This window comes from Perissodus microlepis, chromosome 4 (genome assembly GCF_051167445.1).
Source record: "Perissodus microlepis isolate ML-2025 ecotype Zambia chromosome 4, ASM5116744v1, whole genome shotgun sequence".
Taxonomy (NCBI): Eukaryota; Metazoa; Chordata; class Actinopteri; order Cichliformes; family Cichlidae; genus Perissodus; species Perissodus microlepis.
In genome coordinates this window covers 11,059,375-11,078,579 of record NC_140464.1, presented here as the reverse complement: position 1 = coordinate 11,078,579, position 19,205 = coordinate 11,059,375, and the positions used below count along the sequence as shown (strand labels likewise).

At 39.3% G+C, this 19,205-nt stretch overlaps 1 protein-coding gene across 2 annotated transcripts in view; it reads left to right on the top strand.

Moving 5' to 3' along the window:
• col5a3a (collagen, type V, alpha 3a) overlaps positions 1-19,205 on the top strand; it is a 44,719-nt gene that overhangs the window by 8,334 nt on the left and 17,180 nt on the right. Inside the window, exons 2-27 of one of the 2 annotated variants that reach the window (XM_084925654.1) lie at positions 1,942-2,106; positions 2,362-2,575; positions 2,779-2,941; positions 7,225-7,347; positions 8,783-9,196; positions 9,655-9,774; positions 9,883-9,999; positions 10,098-10,151; positions 10,238-10,279; positions 10,479-10,541; positions 11,939-12,013; positions 12,181-12,264; positions 12,407-12,463; positions 12,847-12,900; positions 13,048-13,101; positions 13,226-13,279; positions 13,854-13,907; positions 14,153-14,206; positions 14,734-14,778; positions 16,005-16,058; positions 16,255-16,299; positions 16,492-16,545; positions 17,034-17,078; positions 17,446-17,499; positions 18,306-18,350; positions 18,697-18,750. In XM_084925654.1, the coding sequence (XP_084781780.1) occupies positions 1,942-2,106; positions 2,362-2,575; positions 2,779-2,941; positions 7,225-7,347; positions 8,783-9,196; positions 9,655-9,774; positions 9,883-9,999; positions 10,098-10,151; positions 10,238-10,279; positions 10,479-10,541; positions 11,939-12,013; positions 12,181-12,264; positions 12,407-12,463; positions 12,847-12,900; positions 13,048-13,101; positions 13,226-13,279; positions 13,854-13,907; positions 14,153-14,206; positions 14,734-14,778; positions 16,005-16,058; positions 16,255-16,299; positions 16,492-16,545; positions 17,034-17,078; positions 17,446-17,499; positions 18,306-18,350; positions 18,697-18,750 (2,357 nt within the window). The remainder of the gene's footprint in view (positions 1-1,941; positions 2,107-2,361; positions 2,576-2,778; positions 2,942-7,224; positions 7,348-8,782; positions 9,197-9,654; positions 9,775-9,882; positions 10,000-10,097; positions 10,152-10,237; positions 10,280-10,478; positions 10,542-11,938; positions 12,014-12,180; positions 12,265-12,406; positions 12,464-12,846; positions 12,901-13,047; positions 13,102-13,225; positions 13,280-13,853; positions 13,908-14,152; positions 14,207-14,733; positions 14,779-16,004; positions 16,059-16,254; positions 16,300-16,491; positions 16,546-17,033; positions 17,079-17,445; positions 17,500-18,305; positions 18,351-18,696; positions 18,751-19,205) is intronic. The other variant, XM_084925655.1, reaches the window with a different exon arrangement.

Here is a 19,205-nt window from a genome sequence, read left to right as displayed (position 1 = left end):
AAATGTATTTTTGCAGGGAATAAATAAATTGATTAAAGCATTATTACGTGTGTAATGCTACATGTAAGGATTACATACATAAATACACTGCCATTAGCCATTTGTCATTATTTTTCAACCTGATGGTTGTACGCAGCAAAAAGACATACAAGATAATATGAAATTAATACAATTATAGTGTTAACTCAGGTACCTCTAACATATTTCTGTGATACTATTGTTGATAATTTTGCTGAGTATTGAGGAAAACTCTTAAAACGTTGCACAGTGAAAATAACAAGAACTAACACAGCCTCCCTAAAGATATGAAAATATGAGAAACTGAAAACCACAACCAGAAATTTGCAACAGGAAGGAATGCCAGTCCTCAATCAGGTTATAAGTGTGGGCAGTGTGTGGGAGTATAACAGTGCAAAGTTTCTGTTGAAAGAAGATAGGACCTTCTGTAACTACTTAATTTACAAAGCTTGTTTAAAACTGCGCATAAATGCAAAATTTAATCTTTGAGATCTTAAACACTTTTAGATCTGTCCTTTTTGTTTTACATTGTTCGAGCCTGGCTACTAGCTTTACAACCCTGTTGCCATGCTGGCTTTCTGAGAGGGTGAGCTCCCAAAGCTTATTTGAATAAAGGATGTATGCTATGCAAATAAATAATGGCATGAAATGTAACACAGTGTTTTTTCGGTAAGCACTGTCTGGACAACAGTAAACTCATTTCATATGTTTAATTAACAAGGAGATAAAAGGAGAGTTCTGTACGAGGGACAAGAGCTTCAGGAGGCAATTTGGGTTTAGGATCCTCATTTCAGATGCCTGGAATGCTAAGTGCTGAGTGGCTCTCTCTAGCAGCTGGTGGGGGACTGGCTGCACACAAAGCTCTGATCCTGGCTAATGCTCATAGCAGCATTTTATCAGCGGAACATCTAAAATTACACGAACAGCATACTGCAAATACAGCACAGGCTCATTATAATGAGAGAGACTTTATACTGGAGTACATTTCATATCCGTCAGGCCAAAAGTTGCTCTGCTTATTGCAAATAAGTACAATTTAATAATATATGCGTTTACATGAAAACAAATTCTTATTTTTTCAAGATTTTTCTTGCTTGATGTAGTAATGAAGTTTAGTCCATTTAGATTTCAACAGCTTTGGAATGACTCATTTTACTGTGATCAGGTACCGTCATGGTATTAATTTGATTTCTTTGTCTATTGTTCAGATAAGTGCAAAGGGAATTTCATGGGAATAAAAGAAGTGTCACCCCGTTACCATAGATGTTACATTTTTCAGAAAAAAAATTAATATTAAAATTAGATATCTTACTTAAATATGTTTAAGTAATGAATCACTGATGAACTAATTTAAACCAGTGAATTGTTCAGTGTGATAAACAAGATGGGGGGCATATTGCTGCTAGCTGCTGCAGGGTGAGTGGTGTGCAGGTGTCAGCTGCCAGGTGTGCTAGAGCAGGATTATGGTTAGGCTTTGTACTACCCCAGTCCTATAATAACACCCACAGTAGTCTGGCCACCTGCCGCCACATCTCAGAGGAGCTTTTCTCTTCCGACTCCTAGGAAGCAGGAAGGCTCCACACTTTCAAACAAGCTTCCAGCCTCATTAAACCCTGCCTTTCAGCTTGGTAGCAACCAGCACTTAACTCAGCCAGACACAAAAGTGCTGTCACACTGGCAGAATTTAAGTTTTAAAGTGACAAGCAAAAACACAACCTCCACTCAGCATGTTTATTATAGTTCTTTATACAAGTATACAGAAATAAAGATAAAATATGGAAGTCAGGCAAGTTAACATCACCTTGTTGAAAGAGAGAAAATTAGCTTCAGTTTATGAGAAACAAAAAAAACCCACTAAATTGTTTTATCTGATGTAGAACTATAGACAGATGGCTAATTTCTTTTCTTTTCTTTCACTTCCAGCTAATTCCATTGATGTTCTGCAAATGCTGAAGCTGTCAGAGAACATGGAGGGGGTGTCCTTGGAGTCTGGTCTCTGCACCAGCAGGAGAGACACAGAGGAGACAGACCTGGCCTACAGGATCAAAAAGATCCAGCTCAGTGCTCCCACCAAACAGCTCTTCCCTGGTAATGGGCTATTTTTTTTTCCTACAAGACCTTATACAGAGTTGTTTTTCAATGTAATATAAAGAAAGAAACTCCATGAGAAATATGAACAAACTCCACGTACTGCTCCTCCTGGGCTGACGGCTTTCATTGGCAATAGTTTTTACCATTATTATTTCTACTCAGTTGTCACTATAGTGAGGGTGACGGGTCCCTGCTGTGCTCTCTCTTGTATGACTTATCAACTCTCTCCTGTTCTCTCCTCTCTCCTTTCAGATACCACATTTCCTGAGAATTTCTCCCTGATGACTACCGTGCGAGCTAAAGAGGGCTCCCAGTTTTTCCTGCTTTCGCTGTATGATGACCAGGGAGTACAACAGCTGGGCCTCGAAGTAGGCCGGTCACCTGTCTTCCTATATGAGGATCAGGACGGGCAGCCAGCACCAGAACTGTACCCCATTTTCAAGAAGGTCAACTTTGCTGATGGAAAGTGGGTAGTTTGAGGGCTGATATCTTCTACATAAGACCTATAAAAATTTAGAGTGAAGGTGATTTGTGTGTTTGGTAGATCAAACCAGCGCACCAGCGTAAATACATAAATTATATTAACTGCATTTGCAACAACTTTCTTAATCCTTCAACAGACAAAGGTTAGCAGCTTGTTAAGTTTCCCTTTATCTTTGTTTCTTTCAGATGGCACCGGATAGCCTATAGTGTGCAGGATAAAACTGTGACCCTTTACTTGGATTGCAAGAAAGTAGAGACCGTTGAACTGCTGCGAGGGGACAATGCTGTAGTCAGCACAGAGGGTGTCACTGTGTTTGGGACACGGCTGCTGGATGAAGAAATATTTGAGGTAAGGCATTATGAAAAAAATAAAGCTCAAATCTAAATGTTTCTATAGTTTTTCAGGCAGTACAATTTTCTGTTTTTTTTTTTTAAGTTTTTTTTTCTAGTATTCACTCAACATTTCTGTACATCTGTTTAAGCAGACAAAAAAATAAAAGTTTGAATAGATTATTTTTATGTTGGCTATGAATTGTTCCTCTAGTCTCCACATGCTAAAATGTTCTTGGGCAAAACATTGCATCCCAGAGTTACTTGAGGCAAACCATGCAGTCAATTCCTATCAAGTGTGCATTTTTTGTGCATTAATTTATTGAAGTATACAAATATCTAGTTTCACTGATATGCAATGCAATGCAGGGCACATTGAATGATCTGACAAGATGACCTTGTTTTCATTTGCATGAGTTGTTCGTGTTTGTGAGCCTCTCGAACTTCTTAATGTTTCATACTAATACCAATTTAGCTCTTTATTGCCTAAGATGAGTCTATCTATCTATCTGTCTGTCTGCCATAATATAGCATTCATTTCAGCCTGTGAAACAGGACAACAAAATACAAACTTTACAGTATAAACTGTAAAAAAAGCAACATTTTACAGAATAAAAAGGGGAAAATGCAGAGAGAATGGGATGACAGGGCACTAATGTTAATCAAGTGCTATTGAACAAAAAAAAATATAAAAAGAAATGTGTTTCAGAGGAAGTAGCAAGGAGATATGACCAGTTTAATCACGCCCACCTCAAATCCAATAATTATGCATTTCTTGAGGGGGGGTTGCCAGCATATAACTACCTGAAACAGCTGGTGATTTAATCCTTGTTCAGTTACAAAGATTTGTTCACATGTATCAAAATGCATGGAAAAAAGGAGAAGCCAAAAAAGAAACCCATAACAAAAAAACCTTGTGTTTTTTTATTCCTCTGTTTTGTCATAAATAATTCTGTGTGCTTTCCATAACAATGCACAACCCCTGCCCCATTGTCATTCCCAATGAAGCTCCACTCTAAGTCTGTCATCCACAGCATAAAATAGAGACGGGCTCAAGCCCCTTCCCCTGCTATATCTCCAGGGCTTTGTCTCTATTCAGCGATGGAGCAAGAAAAAGTTTTAAAAAGAGAAGGTATAAGATGTTAATTTTAGTAGAGGTATAAGTTATACAGTTGGGTTAATAAAATAGTTTTCCTTCTCCATCAGCGACACAGTCTGCAAAAAGGAAAACTGCATCTGAAATTATGAACATCCAGAGGAAGGGTTATTATAACTTCACTCTGTCTTTTTTTTTTTTGACCAATAGAAACAGATTTCCTCATATATAATCAATAACTAATTCCTTAACCCTGTCCATACATTTTTTAATCTTTCCTGTGCAATAATCTAGTTGACCATCTCATGTTGTAAGTCACTCTTCCCTTCCTACCCTTTCCTCTCAGGCATTCCAGTTGTTAAATTATTTTATATCCCCACTTCAGTTAAGAAATGTGTCTCCTTGTGGGCTCTATAAATTTCCCTGTTCAGAAGCAATGGAGACCATTTAATCTCTGGCTTTGCTCCAAAAACACTCCCATGCTCTTATTCGTCTTCGTTTGTGAAAAGTTATGATGATGATACCAAATTTGTGGTGATGACTAATACTCTTCAGACCATCCTTAATCAGATCCATCCTTTACTTTAATACATGCAATTTTTGTGGTCACGTGTAAGGAAGTGTGCAATCAGCTTAGTCTATCAGAGTCTTTAAATCTTGTTTGCTGTAGAGCGTTAAGTAACCCAAAATAATTTGTTCAACTTTATATTTTTGTTGATACAAGTGTCGATAAAAGACACATTTCTCACATATGTTATCTGATTATCAAAGTTGTACACCTTGGGTGAGGCTGGTGCCACAGGGGAAAAAAATTAAGTAGGCTGACCTTTGGCCCTCTGTTCCCAGACCCTGGTTCTGGGGAGGAGGTCAGTGTTCCAGCCCAGTTCTCCCACCGTGGGAGCTCAGCGTGGGAGCATGGGGACTTTGGTCAGCCACTAATGTCTCTATTGCTTCCAGATTGCTTACAAATGACTGCAGAAGTTTTGCATTCATACCCTGCTCTTTATAGGAAAGCAAATTTTAGGTCTGACTAGACTCCTTTTTGGCTGCTATGTGCCCTGTTTGTATGTCTCCAACATGCTGATTGCGCAGATAAAATCCAGGCCAGTATTTATTTGTTAGGAAATTCAGATTCTTTCTGTCTCGCTTAGTACAGGAAATAAGAAATATTTTTGGCTCTGCTTGTAAGGCATGTTGAAACAAAGTTTTGTCAAGCATATCTTTAAAGTTTAGCTTTATTGAAATGCTTACCAAAGGCATACATAGATTTATCATTAAAAAAACTAGAGAAGTATTAATCAAAGTCTCTTTAAGTCAAAGTTAATTTTGTCTCGCTAATGACTCATAGCTGATGATAGTCAGATGTTTTTGGTTAGACGTGAGCATCTGTTAGTGTCAAAATGCAGTTTTATTGCAGTGAGATCGCTTATTATATTCTAGCTCCTTTACTCACACAAGATTATGACTCACACAAGAAATCTGATTAGGCGAAGGCTGGACAACTCCACAGAGAAGGCCTAGTTACTTATGATTTGGTGAAGATTATTGGCTATCTGGCACAACACACCCTATATGAGACAGCAGGGGGAAGTGGAGTGGACTTTTAAACATTAATGAGCCTGTGCCCACAGTGACATGTGTGACAACATGAAAGAAGATTGGGTGTCACTGGAAATTTGCAGGTTCAGCTGAGGTGTACTCCTTTTTCAACACGCCCTCACATAGCCTCTTTAGATGTCCTTGCCCCAATCTAAATGAATAATGGCAGCGTACACACAATTTGGTGCAACACTCACTTGCTGTGTTTTTCAAGAAGAGAGGGCTCCTGCTAGGCAAGAAAAACAGGAAAACTTGTCTGTGGAAGCATTTCCTTTGATCTTGAATTGAGATTGGATTAGATTGGATTAGCTCCTTTTTGCCTTCTCTCGCTCTCTCTCCATCTCCCTGCAGCTCTCACTCTCTCTCCCTCTCTCTCTCTATCACACCTTAGAGTGCAATAATTTTCTTTGCTTGACATGGGCTTTTGGCCAAAACAGGAAGAAAAAAGGGATAAATGGATAACAAATCCTTTCATGTTTAATACATTAAAGCATAAATGACTGTTTGAACAGTTCCTAGGATTACAGTTTTGTTCACGATGATCAAGGCTTTGCATAGACATGCGCTGCTGATTTGAGTTGTGCTGGAAGAAATATGAGGCGGTGGGTAAAGGAGAAGTGATGTGTTTAGATTTATTTCACCTCTGGCAGCTAAATCTTAATTAAAGAGATTACAATGGGGCTACAATTACCACAAAATCAAATGCTTAATCTAACTTAATTTATTATAAATGGTTGCCCAACTGTCCCTGGACACATTTCACCAGGCAGTATGTTTGCTATAGCGTGTCAGTTACATAGATTTGTATCACTAATTCAATCAAAACCTTATCAGCCACTGTCCTGTGGGGCTGGCAGCATTTTTTTTTTTGTCAATTACTCTCTGATCCATGTCTCACAGAAATTAGCCCCACAGCTCCTATTCTTTTACTATGAAGCTTGTATTTTTGTATTTATTCATCCTTTAAAATGTTGTGATCTCAGCCAAAAAAATAGTTAAAATATAACATTTTCTTTAATATACTTTTATATACTTTTATTTAAGCATTATTTTTTATATTTTTCTTGATAATATCTGTATGATGAGTATTCATTGGCATTATAAACTAATTAACCTTGTAATTTTAGTACAAGAAGGACTGATGTGAAATATGATGTTGATAGAAGTTTACAGTTGTCTTGCGTTTAAGGCCGCTAAAGCCAAAAAAAGGCTCTGGGTTCAGTACTGCAGGGTACAGCCATGCTGTCTCTCTGTGTGTCTATATATATACTCTGGCATTGCCCACAGGGCAGGATGGGAAGTGAAAGGTCCTGACGGGGGGCGGCGGTAGAGAGCTGCTTGACTGTTTCGTGCACACACTTGGGCCCCTCATAGGGGTTATGGCCAAAAAGAGGTCCAATAGTCAGTAACAATTTTACTGTTGCTGACAGTTTGTGGCACTCCTTTACAACACTCTGCTTTACATTTAGCAATGTAGCCAGATGTTCTCATAGCATCTGTCAAGTTGGAGTGTTTAATTTCTATTTTCTGTTCCATCCCAAATGTCATTTCAGCATGCAGTAGCAGCTGCATGTTTTCTTTATTTGTATTTTTTTTTTTTATTTCAGGGAGATATTCAACAACTGCTGATTGTGGAGGACAGCGAGGCTGCTGCCAACTACTGTGTAAACTACATACCAGACTGTGACTCAGCTTTGCCCTATCACAGCCAAGCTCTGAACCTGCCGGAGGTCAGTACTACCATTGAGAGGAGGTGATTCCTACTGGAAAAATGTGTGCAAATTTTTGTATATTTCTTTGACACTTCAAACTTTACAGTGAAGCCAAGCTTTTGGTGACCTTAAATAACTGTAGAATCCTGGCTTATGTTTTTGTCTGAACATGAAGGCCTGGAAATTTTAAAATGCTGTACATATTGTGTCATTGTCTTTTTTTCATAGTAGCCCAACATTGTGTATTAACGCTTAAGCAGTATCGTGAAATTCTGCTTCTTGCCCTAATGGCAGGTCTCTCTGGCTGCCAAACACTTAATTCACAGCCAATCAGTTAAAGAAGCAAAAGCACACAGCTACATGTTTCAAAGGTTCTGAGGGCTTTTAAAAAGACACTTGGACGATTACCACAGAATAGGGCAAGTCAGTGTATCTTCTTTTAAATACAGCCAGCAGTGGAGCAGTTCTATGGTCAGATGCTCTTTTGGCAAAATAGACAGTGCCAGAAGCCCATAACTCAAATATGATATAATAGCTCTTCCTTTCCTTAAGGGATGTATCTGTCATAGACATAAATTACTGTATATGTCTTTGGTGCTGTATGAAAGATAGAGATAAGATGAAAGGAAGGAAGCAGCTGTGTGTGTGGGTTTCATGAACCACACGCAATGTTTTCTGTGTTTGTCTATTTTTTGTGCGTATGCCACATGAACATAGGTGAAAAAATTATGAGTGCACAACTTGTTGAGCCAAGCCACTGATGATCATGTAAGAACGGTTCATTAATGGGACCGTGTGTCCATTTCGATAGTCATCCAGCTGGCTTTTAAAGAGCTACAGCTGAGCAATGAACTCTTGAGTCCAGAATATGTCAGCATCTGTCACTTCACTGACCTACTTCCCATCATTCTCTCTTACACGCTGAGCTTGTTTAAAAGTGGATCTAATTCATGTCGCTGATGTCTTTTACAGACTTTGCCTACAACATCATTTTCAGGCAGGGGCCATTCCTAACACTGACATGTAACGGACATCAGTCTGGAGCAGGGGTGGGCACTTAATTTTCCCAAGGGGCAACATGAGAGACTAGGGCTGCTGTGGAGGGTGCAGTCCTTCACATTTGTTCACTTAGTAGAGAACACTTTTTGCATATAATTAACAAATTTGTAGCATTAAAGGCACTGTGACCTCTAAGCACACAAGTAAATATCAAGTAAATGTGTTTTTTTAGAATCTATATTTGTGTATTCCTTCTCTTTTCATATTTTGCATCAGGCTTTTATCAGCTCATTGGAACTTACAGTGGGCATCTGTAAGGGTGTCATGGGACCTGATTACATTTCTTGGCTTTCCTGAAGCAGGCTATTTCTATGATTTTCATTTACAGCAGTGTTTGTTTTTTTCTCCATCCTCCATCTATGTCCTCATCTTGCATTCTACTTTTTCATAAAAGACCTCCCAATATGGGTCTGATACCTTGATGCAAAGTGACCAGCCAGCTGAACCAAAGGAGGCCCCCAAGAAGGAGAAGAAAGGAAAAAAGGACAAAAAGAAGAGGGATAAAGGCTCTAAAGGCAAACGTAGAGGCAAGGGCAAGGGCAAGAGGGGATCCAGAAAGAAAAAACATGAAGAGGAAGCTCTGGAGGAAGGCTTCCTTAGAGTTTCCACAACACTGCCTCCATATCAAACCCAGGAAACTTTTCAGGCAACTAAGTTGCCAGAAATTAAGAGTACCCTAGAAACTACGATTCCAACTGATGTTTTCTACAAGACCTTCACGGAGATACCAACACATGAACCTGATTTCACAACTGAAGCCTCTACTTTCATACCTAGGACATTGCCTGTGTCAAAGGTTACCGAGGAGGTAGACAAATTTGCCTGTAAATGCTGTCCGTTCCAATCCCTCCCACTATTTGCAGCTCTAACCAATCATTCCCTCCCCTAATATTTAGAGAGCACCTCTTCCTCCTATCACCTCTGTAATCACTTACCACCACTATGTATTTGTCTGTTTATAATTTGCACATAAACTAATTTGTCACACTCACACTGTTTCTGTTGCTGCAGCAGCCTCTCTCATGCTGTCACATGAATCTGATGTAGTCTGTCAATTAATAACACTGTAAACACTGTAATTAACTGCACACCTGTAAGCTTTTATCTTGGTTAACCAGTGTACTCCCATATAATCCACCTGTTTTGCTAACATCTATGTGGTACAATGCAGTGTTTTTATTAGGCAGTGCGTGGCACAGAGACATGCCCAGTGCCGCCTGGTTAATCTCTGCTCTGACTCACTTAAGTCTGTGTGCTCGCCTGCAGGAGGACACACCTGTAAGGGAACCAGTGGTGGAAGAGTATGAAGATGACCTTTTAGAATACCTTTATCATAATCTCTCAGTTTCCACAGTAACAGTCGGCCCAAATGTTACTGAATATGAGGTAGGTTAAACGCAAACGCAAGAAATGTCTTCAGCACAGCATAGAAACACTGTGAGGTTATTTGGTTTTCACTACACCAGTCGCTAATAGTTTGTTATTCCTTAACAGATTCTTGAATATGAGGATTTCAGGAATGATACAGAGTTAGAGTATGAGGAGTATGAAATGTACGAGGATGGCTTTGACTTTGCTGAGCGGGAAAGGGCTCAGACATGGGATGGAGAGGTAAATCTCACAGTGACCTCATACATCAAGTGAGTGGTCATGCCTGTGTTAAGTGATTTCTGACAGTCCGCATCTTTTCATCTTTTACCCCTCCTCAGAGTAACCTCAGAGCAGAGAAAGGCCAGAAGGGAGAGCCAGCTATTCATGAACCGGTGAACTGTTACAGACTTTTAATGAATAGGCTAGTAGTTTGGCTATGAGTATGGAAAATAACTTGATACTCTCCATGTTTTTCTAGGGTACAATAGTGAAAGGACCCCCAGGGATACCAGGGCCAGAGGTAAACAAATTCCACCTGAACTTTTCAGATGAGGTGCAAAATGCTGAGATTTTCAGTGTTAGACATTATTATGCCTAACACTTGCACCTTAAGTTTTTGAACAGTAGTTAGTATGTAGAATTGATATGTATAGCTGATTATCGATTAAACGATTATTGCATTTATGTAAACAAATATGGACTAAATGTATCTTCCACAGGGGTCTCCTGGACCAGCTGGTCCAGTAGGACCTCCAGGACCCAGGGGAGATCCCGGTGACTTGGTGAGTGAGGTTTAGGACTTGGGTTCACTCGTTAAATGTAGAGTGAATTAGTTTGACCTCAGTCTTTTCCATCACCTGTGAGACTCAACTCTGAATTTAACTGTGACCTTAATGTGAAACACATCAGCAGGATCAAGATGTCCTGGCTTGCTGAAATGAACCTGCAGGAGTTCAGGGATTCATTTTGGCTCACAAATGTTGTTGTCTATGATTCATCATAGAAAATATGCCAAATTACATACAGAGACACCAGCAGATGCTCTGTCATTTCCTAGTAGCAGAAAAAAAACAAATTGAGTGGATGAATAAATGCTACTGCAACCACAAAGGAAAATTATCTTGCAGTTTTAGAGATTGAGTCGCACCTGAATCTTAATGAAACAAAGGCAAACTGACAAGCAGCACTAACAACATTCCTCCACCTTAGTGTTCACCTTGGCTTGATCTTTTGAGGAACTGCATCTGAACAGTTATTTAGTATTACATTTATTCCTATCACAGGATAATTTTACACTTTTGTAGAGATAGAATATTTACTGGATTATTTTAATAGCCTAATGTAAATGCAACAACCCTTCTTCTTCACAGATTACTTATCAGATCTTTACTTATCACATATAATGCTTTTGGATAGCTTAACTTTTATTCTAAGTATTACAAATGAAGATGTGAAAAGCATTATGGTGATACTCTACTGATGTTTATGCTCCAGCGTTTTGCCATGCTTTGACATAGACTTACACGGACATTATCTTTAATGCACTATATAACACTTACTCAAGTCCACTTTGTCGACATATTCTTCAGCAAATCATTAACACTTATTTTATTGGCTATTCTGAGCGTGTTGTTATAAGCAAAATTATTTACCCTTGAGATAACACAATTGTAAATATTTCTAATTATGTGTCACTGTTGGAGATGGTTTAAAAATTCAAGACTAAAGGCAACATTTGGAAAAATATCATTGATTTATTAAAATATTCATTCAGTAGTCAGAAAATATAAAACAACTCACACAATGTGTATACAGAATATAAAGTCTTGTGTGTGGATGTGCATGTGTGCGTTTGTGAGACAAGCTGTAGAAACAGAGCAACATTTTTTTTTTAAAAGATTGGATTGTTTTCCTCTTCATCTAGCTTCCAAGTATTTCTCTTACTTTCTCCCAGTGATATGCTGTACACACCATAGAACTTTCATGATTTCACAGGACATCTTCTTGACTTACATTCATTTCACAAGCTAAGTCACAACTGGATCTTGTGACATTTTAACCCCTAATCTTAAAAACAAAACCCATCCTCTTAAAATTCTCTCAATCTCTACTCTCTCAATCTTACTCACTCACTCACTGCCAAGCAATTTTTCATCCCTTTCCTGTCTTCACTTTTCAGGGTCCCCCAGGATGGCCTGGTCTTTCCGGGGCTGATGGGATTCCAGGCCCTCCAGGAACACTGTTAATGCTACCAGTAAGACCTTAAACACACTGAAACATGCCCACGCAAACGCACAAAGAGTACACTTTTTCCACATGTGGTGTAGTGGTAAGACCACAAGGGGGGGCTGTGTGACTGAACTAGCTTTATGCTTGGGAAATCTGCAGTGAGTAGTGACTTCTGCTTGTCATTGCCTCCAGTTTGAGTTTGGAGGTGATTCCCAGAAGGGGCCAGTGGTGTCCCCCCAGCAGGCCCAAGCACAAGCTATATTGCAACAGGCCAAGGTATAGTTCAAAGAAGCAAATTCACAATGCAACATTACTGCATACTGAGATTTAGTTCTCCATCAGAATATTTTGTAGCATGTAGCAAGTCAGTAGGTACCTTCTTTAGCTTACATAAAGCATAATGTTGTTTTTCTTTCAGATGTCACTCAGGGGGCCTCCAGGCCCGCTTGGTCTTACAGGGCGACCGGGCCCATTGGTATGAATCTCTCTCTCTGACCTTTATCAAATTTGCATCATATCTCAAGGGCTCCTACGTCCTCTACCCCCAGCTTTAAACACTATCTGACCAAGCTCAATCTCATGTCTCTCTTTCCCACCCTAACCTCATCATTACGCTTGCTCGGTATATTTAAATTGAGAAATTTGTCTGTATTTCAAAAAAAAAAAAACCCCCCAAAAAAAAACAACCAAAAAAAAACCAAGAGATGGAAAAATGAAACAATTTTTAGATGATTTATTTTCAGTTCATTTTTTGGTTTGGGTCTATATTTGAGGAGTATGTTTGTATACGTGTATATACATTTGAAAAAGTTGAGTTTCCCCTCTTTGTCATGTCATGCATGACCTTTTATTTCCCAGGGTGATCCAGGTTCCTCTGGGCTCAAAGGAGAACGTGGAGAAAGTGGCTCTGCTGTAAGACTAGACATAATTTTTACCTCACGCCTACCTTCGATTATAGCCTCTTTGTCTTTTTTGTCATGGTATTGATTTCCATTTGTCCTCTTGCCTTCCCTTTAACACCTTTTCCTATTTGTCTTGCTCTCTTCATTTGTCATGAAGGGACCACGCGGGTTGCCAGGCTCCCCCGGAATTAATGGGAGGCCAGGCAAGAGGGTGAGATATCTTAAATATTGGACATTTAAGTGCTGAAAACATTTATGTCTACAGCTTGTGTAAAAAGTATATTGTAGCGTAGAGTGGCCTACGGTGAATCAGATCTGGATATTGTATCTCATAGGGCCGTGCTGGAGCGGACGGTGGTCGTGGGGCTCCAGGTGAAACTGGCACAAAGGTGAGCTTTTTGTAATTATACTGAACTGCCCTTCAAATGAGCTACACCCAGTACACACACATTTGGCTCTTCTACAATCTCGTTTAGATTGTGTGTTTGTGTGAATGCTGCATTGTAAGTTGTAGGACGATATTATTGTTGTTCCTGTTAACTTTACTTGAATTCATTGTCCTGTTTCCATGAACACAGTAACACACATGTTTAGGTGGCGAGGTCTTAAACAATAACAAACTATCTCCACTTGCAAGAGTAAGCCTTTAGGTGTCGAGTGTCCCCCAGCTTATTATACGTTACTGACAACAAGGCAACTCAATATATAAGAGCTGCAGGAAGCGCTTAGTAAATAACTCAGTCTTCCCTGATGTGTCTGACAGAACAGCAGAGTCTTTATCAGTCAAAGCAGCATTTTAGCAGACCTACAGCTAATCTTCACGCTTTCTCTTCCCGATGCACAGTCTGAGCAGATGGGAGGCTCTGCCAGGGGAGACTTTCACTACAATTCTGCTAATGTTTACACATTACCATATGTGTGTGTTTCAGGGTTTAATGCACTTGGTTCTCTATTACTTTGCAGGGCGACAGGGGTTTTGACGGCCTCCCAGGTCTCCCAGGAAACAAGGGGCACAGAGTGAGTTACATTTGGCTACTTGATACAGTCACTGTACTTCAAGCACTTAGTCATTCAGACACCAACATGATAACATAGCATGCATGAATACCTTACACATTGTATAGCAGATGTTTATTTCCATTATGTGACCGTAATGGTTGTTGTGACTTCTGTGATGACAGGGTGCACTAAAAAAAGCATTCGCTATAAACAGAACATACCTAAACATCTTGAGGCTTGTCGCTAATGCTTTTTTCTTGTAGGGGGACAGAGGAAAGCCTGGTCCTCAGGGGCCTGTCGGGGAACCAGGAGAGAGGGTAAGTGTGCAATGCCTCTCAAAATTTAATTTCACGCTGAAAATAGTTTTTCTAATTTTTCTGTTATGGAAAGTTAAAGGGAAGGTCTTCACAGAGCATTAAATAAAACCATTTATTCAGTTAACCACGACATATCGAAGCAGACTTCACAGTAGATGAAAGGTCTATATTATAACTTCCTGCTTTTTTTATTTTCGCTTGGCTAGCCTGAGTTCATTTGGTAACTACGGTTGCAAAATACATTAAAAAGCTAGCTAATACAACCCTGCAATAGAATTGAAAATATGAAAGACAGAAGCTCTGTCAGGATAGTATCAATTTATGCAAGCTGGCGGGTAAGGTTTGAGAGGGCGGTCTATTAGTCTTTGCTCAAAGATAGTTGAGCCTTATCTGTCAGGCAGTGAATTTCTTTAATGAGCTATTTCCACAGATTATGTCTCTGGGGATATAAATGTATCCCTGCCTAAGGTTGAGTAAGAAAGGCACACAAAATCTGTGTCGAATGTGTGTCCTTCCTTTTATTTTAGGGATCTAATGGACCTGTTGGGCCACGAGGGCAACCAGGCGAACCTGTGAGTATCCACATACAGAAAAATAAAATGTGATATTGTTTATATATGTAGTTACACATCACAGCATGTCTCTAATGAAAATATTTATTTTGTAGTGTTCCTCGACGGGATAAATTCTTGATCCAAAGGATGCATTAATCTAGTCTGTGCTTTAAACGCTCTTTAATAAAATAAAAAACTAGTAAAACAGAAACCGATTTCTCCAGCAAACCCAGAGGGGATTGCCGGTGATTACTTTATTTAGCAGCTGACTGAAGTTTCTGCCCAAAGCATACAGCAGAACTTACACAAGTATAAACTGTGCTGCTTGTATTTCTCATGTACAGAAACACTGAACAATATTTTGCAATACACAGCGCCTAGTTAAAAACACTAGGACAGTCACACCTTATTAAAGTAACACTGTCACAGGGTTCACCTTTGCATTATAAGCGAAAAGGTCACTGAAAAAAGGCATCTCAAATACAAAGGTATAGCATTCTAGTTCTGTCATAGAGATTATACCTAGAGATTACTATAGGATCCCTGAAAGATTTTAACAGCACCACTGAAGAGGCTGTCGTTTTTGTGCATCTGCAGTGAACATTGGTTAATTGGTTATGAGTCACACTGTCTTTCTCCCCGTAGATGAGGTTAGGGCTCAACAGGGTTCTGTCCCTCCAAATGGATCACTGAGTGCAGGAAGAAACGGAGCGCAGTAAGACATGTTGGGAAAACTGTGCTCAACTACAAAGCCGTAGGAGAGGAGAGGATTTAACTGTTGATGAGAGCGAGGAAGATAGAAAAAGTGACACAGTAAGAGACAAACACAAGACAGAAATTTGTTTGGTGGTGAATGAGATAAGAGAGATGGAGTGAGGAAAATGGAAAGAGAGAGTAGGAGAGAGAAGAGATAAAATCCTGGCCTGAATGATTATATTTCCATATCAATCACTTCCCAGGAGATCACAGATGTGGCTTTGGAACAGGTGGCTTGGCCAGCCTACAAAGAGGGAGGCTGACAAAAACAGAGCACACAAACACACTCATGCTAACAGGCTAGCACAGTCTCCGTGGCTAGCACATACAAAGCAGATGCATGCACACACACACACCAAAGTATATTATGTCTCTCCTTGTTTTTCTCCCTCTCCTTAGTTTTTATTCACGATTTAGTATTCCACTCTCATTCACTCTCATCATGAATGCAGGCTAGCTGCTGACTATTTGCTGTGTTTTGTCTCCAGGGTCCTCGAGGTCTTGTTGGGCCAAGGGGGCCACCTGGCCCACCTGGGCAACCGGTAAGTCAACATCGACTGAATTACAGGATCAAAGCTATTCAGCTGCTTCAACTCTATAAAGGCCTCTCTAGTGCATGAATCATCGATATGCTTCTAAGATGGACAAGAAAATTGTCGAACTATCTCCATATTTTGATTAAACTTTGACATTAAATTTGCTGTTTTCTAACATTTATTGACATGCATTTTTTGTCAGGGAATTCAAGGAACTGATGGAGCACCAGGGTCAAAGGGCAACCCGGTCAGTCACATCTTCTCAAACCTACTATTATGTACCAATGATTACTGGCTTTATTTACACTAGAAAAATCATAGCAACTTAGGTTTAACTGCTAATGGAAATATTAACCAGTCATGTGATGTCAGCATACAACCATTGGACCAAGATCATGTGAGGACAGACTGTATGATCACCAGGGTTTCTTGTTCTTAGGGTCCAATTGGAGAGATGGGGCCCCCAGGTCAACAGGGGAATCCTGGAGTGCAGGTATTTCATCATCAGAAAAGTTACTTTGAGAGTTAATCACCTCAGTATTACACAGTTGGCATCGAGAATGCATTTTCTGTGCATGAAGACTTGTTTCTTTGCATTGTTACTCCATCTCAAGGTTTACTTGCTCTTCTCTAGGTTTAAAAAGTATCTTTGGCCTTTTGGGCATATAAAAATTTATTATACATTTGCATGACTCAATAAAGGATTCAATATAAGAGGCTGTTTTGTTAGTTAAAGAAAGGACTGTTTCAGTAGAAACAACATTTTGTACCCGACAGCAACAAAGTGTCATTTTAAAATGCTGTCAATGACATTACAGTCATGTAAAGAAGTGTTTGTCATATTTTCAGATAGATCATATTATTATTCACGGCTCTTACATAAATGCACCATATTAAAAAACACAGAGTCATGCAAATCTAGGCTCCCAGCCATCTCCTAAACGCAACACTTAACTTGATTGATGCTTTGTTTTGGTGTAGGGCTTGCCTGGTCCTCAGGGTCCCATTGGATTGCCAGGAGAGAAGGTAGGTAGCATGTCTCTCACTTAATTTCAAAATTAAAGCTGTGCCCTTATGAACCCTGTCATCACACACTCAAAGGAGACAGGCTGAACAGGGGAGTATGACCAAGCCACTTCTCGCTCCCATTCAGGCAAGGTGGAGCTAGACAAGAAATCAATACACAAGAAACACACACAGGCATAACAGACACCTGGGATAGTCTTGGGTGCTGCACATCATAAAGCCAGACTGATAAAAGAAATAATAAAGACTTGGTCAGAAATACAATATGTAGCAGCAAAGTGGAAATTTTGTTCACTCAGTGATGAGTTGAGGTGTTATGCATCTGAAGCTTGACTCTAGTATTGATACCTCTTTATGTCCCATACAGGGTCCCCAGGGGAAACAAGGCATGCAGGGACTGCCAGGCATTGACGGACCTCCCGTAAGTAACACGCAAACCTGTGTCTGTGCACATCTTATATTCAGTATCAGAGTTTTCTACTGATAATACACCAGTCACCATCAGCTGATGTACTGCAATCAGTTTAAACATAGCATTTATGTACAGATTTTAATAAATAAGCCTATTTATTAATTTTTAATAGTATCTTGACAAAGATACTAGCTTATGAAACAGAGAGAGTTGTTAACCCACTGCATCTGTTTCATTTTTAAGTTTAAATTCTAAAACTTATTTTTTCCATTTTAAATCATCCTTTTTATATGTTTTTATTTTTTAATTTCTCTGTAAAGCACTTTGAATCACCTTGTTGTTGAATTGTGCTATATAAATAAACTTGCCTTGCCTTGCCAATTAAGCAAACTGTGTATGCATACAGCTGTTTGTATGTAGACACACACACACACACACACACAATGCAGAAAAGTAGGCAAGGATTAAATTGGCTAACCTACACTTTCTGTGGTTTGCCGGTAGGGGGACATAGGAGGCATTTTCTGAAATGGATCCAAGGATCCAAGGCAAGGCATTTTGAATAAAAGTCATTTTACAGTGAAGCTTTTCTCATTTACAAGGATTAATTTTAGACGGAAGTCAAACACATTTTTATACATAATGGTTCTTGTATTACTTTTTTGCAAAACTTGGTGAGATATAATGGTGCTTCACTCTCAGCCCTGATGCAGCTTCCTGTTTTTCACTTTTCAAACAGAAATTCCTATGTTGAGGTGATATAATAATCATGTATTTTACTGATAAGTCAAACGGGTACTTTTGTTCCTGCTTAGGGTCACCCAGGAAGAGAGGGCCCCCCAGGAGAAAAAGGCATCCAAGTGGGTATCTGCATGTCTGAAGCTTGTCTATTGCAGTAATGGATCAAGATATCAAAATGCCAATGTCATATTTTTTTTTGCAAATCTACATCTGTGTATTAACATTAAGGCTTATCATTATGATCATTGTGTCCCAACAATGCCATCTTTATTATAAAAAAGCCCAAGTCCATTAGTGTAAGCAGCATGCACTCAGATTCATCTGCTTGTCTTGTTTCCTTTTTGTCTGACAAGAGAAAAAGTCACTGAGTGCATTGTTTATCCATATCTAATAAGAGAATTGGCTCTTTGCTGGCTACTTCTTATTTTAAAAAGAGTACTATAATAATGTTATATTTTCATGTAGGGTTTACCAGGGGCTCAGGGACCAGTTGGTTACCCAGGGATTCGGGGAGTAAAGGTGAGACAATGATGGACAAGCTACGTGAGTCTATGACTGACAGGTGACACATGGAGGGAGAGCACCTCAGTTCTCAAGGGGACTGCCAATAGCCAAATGAGAAGCATTTGATGGATAGAACAAATGTTACATACAGTAGTAAAGTAGTCCATTTTGACTGACTATGCTTTTGAAAGAGTGGAATAAAATATGAAGTTGTCATAGAAAGGCTTTCTGCTTGGGTTTGGGTTTGTTAAATCCTCCAGGGGATTGTTGGATTTTTTTTTACCATGAAATGAATGTAATGCCAATAACTGCTGGAAAATGGATCAATTTTATGTAAAGAGAAAATCAATAGAGATTTACAGTTGTTTTATTTTAAGTTGATTTATTTCTGATAATACAGGTGAATTGCATAATATATAAAGTCCAGAGTTTTTTTTCTTGAATGTTGGTTTCTTAGTTTTCTTAAACTG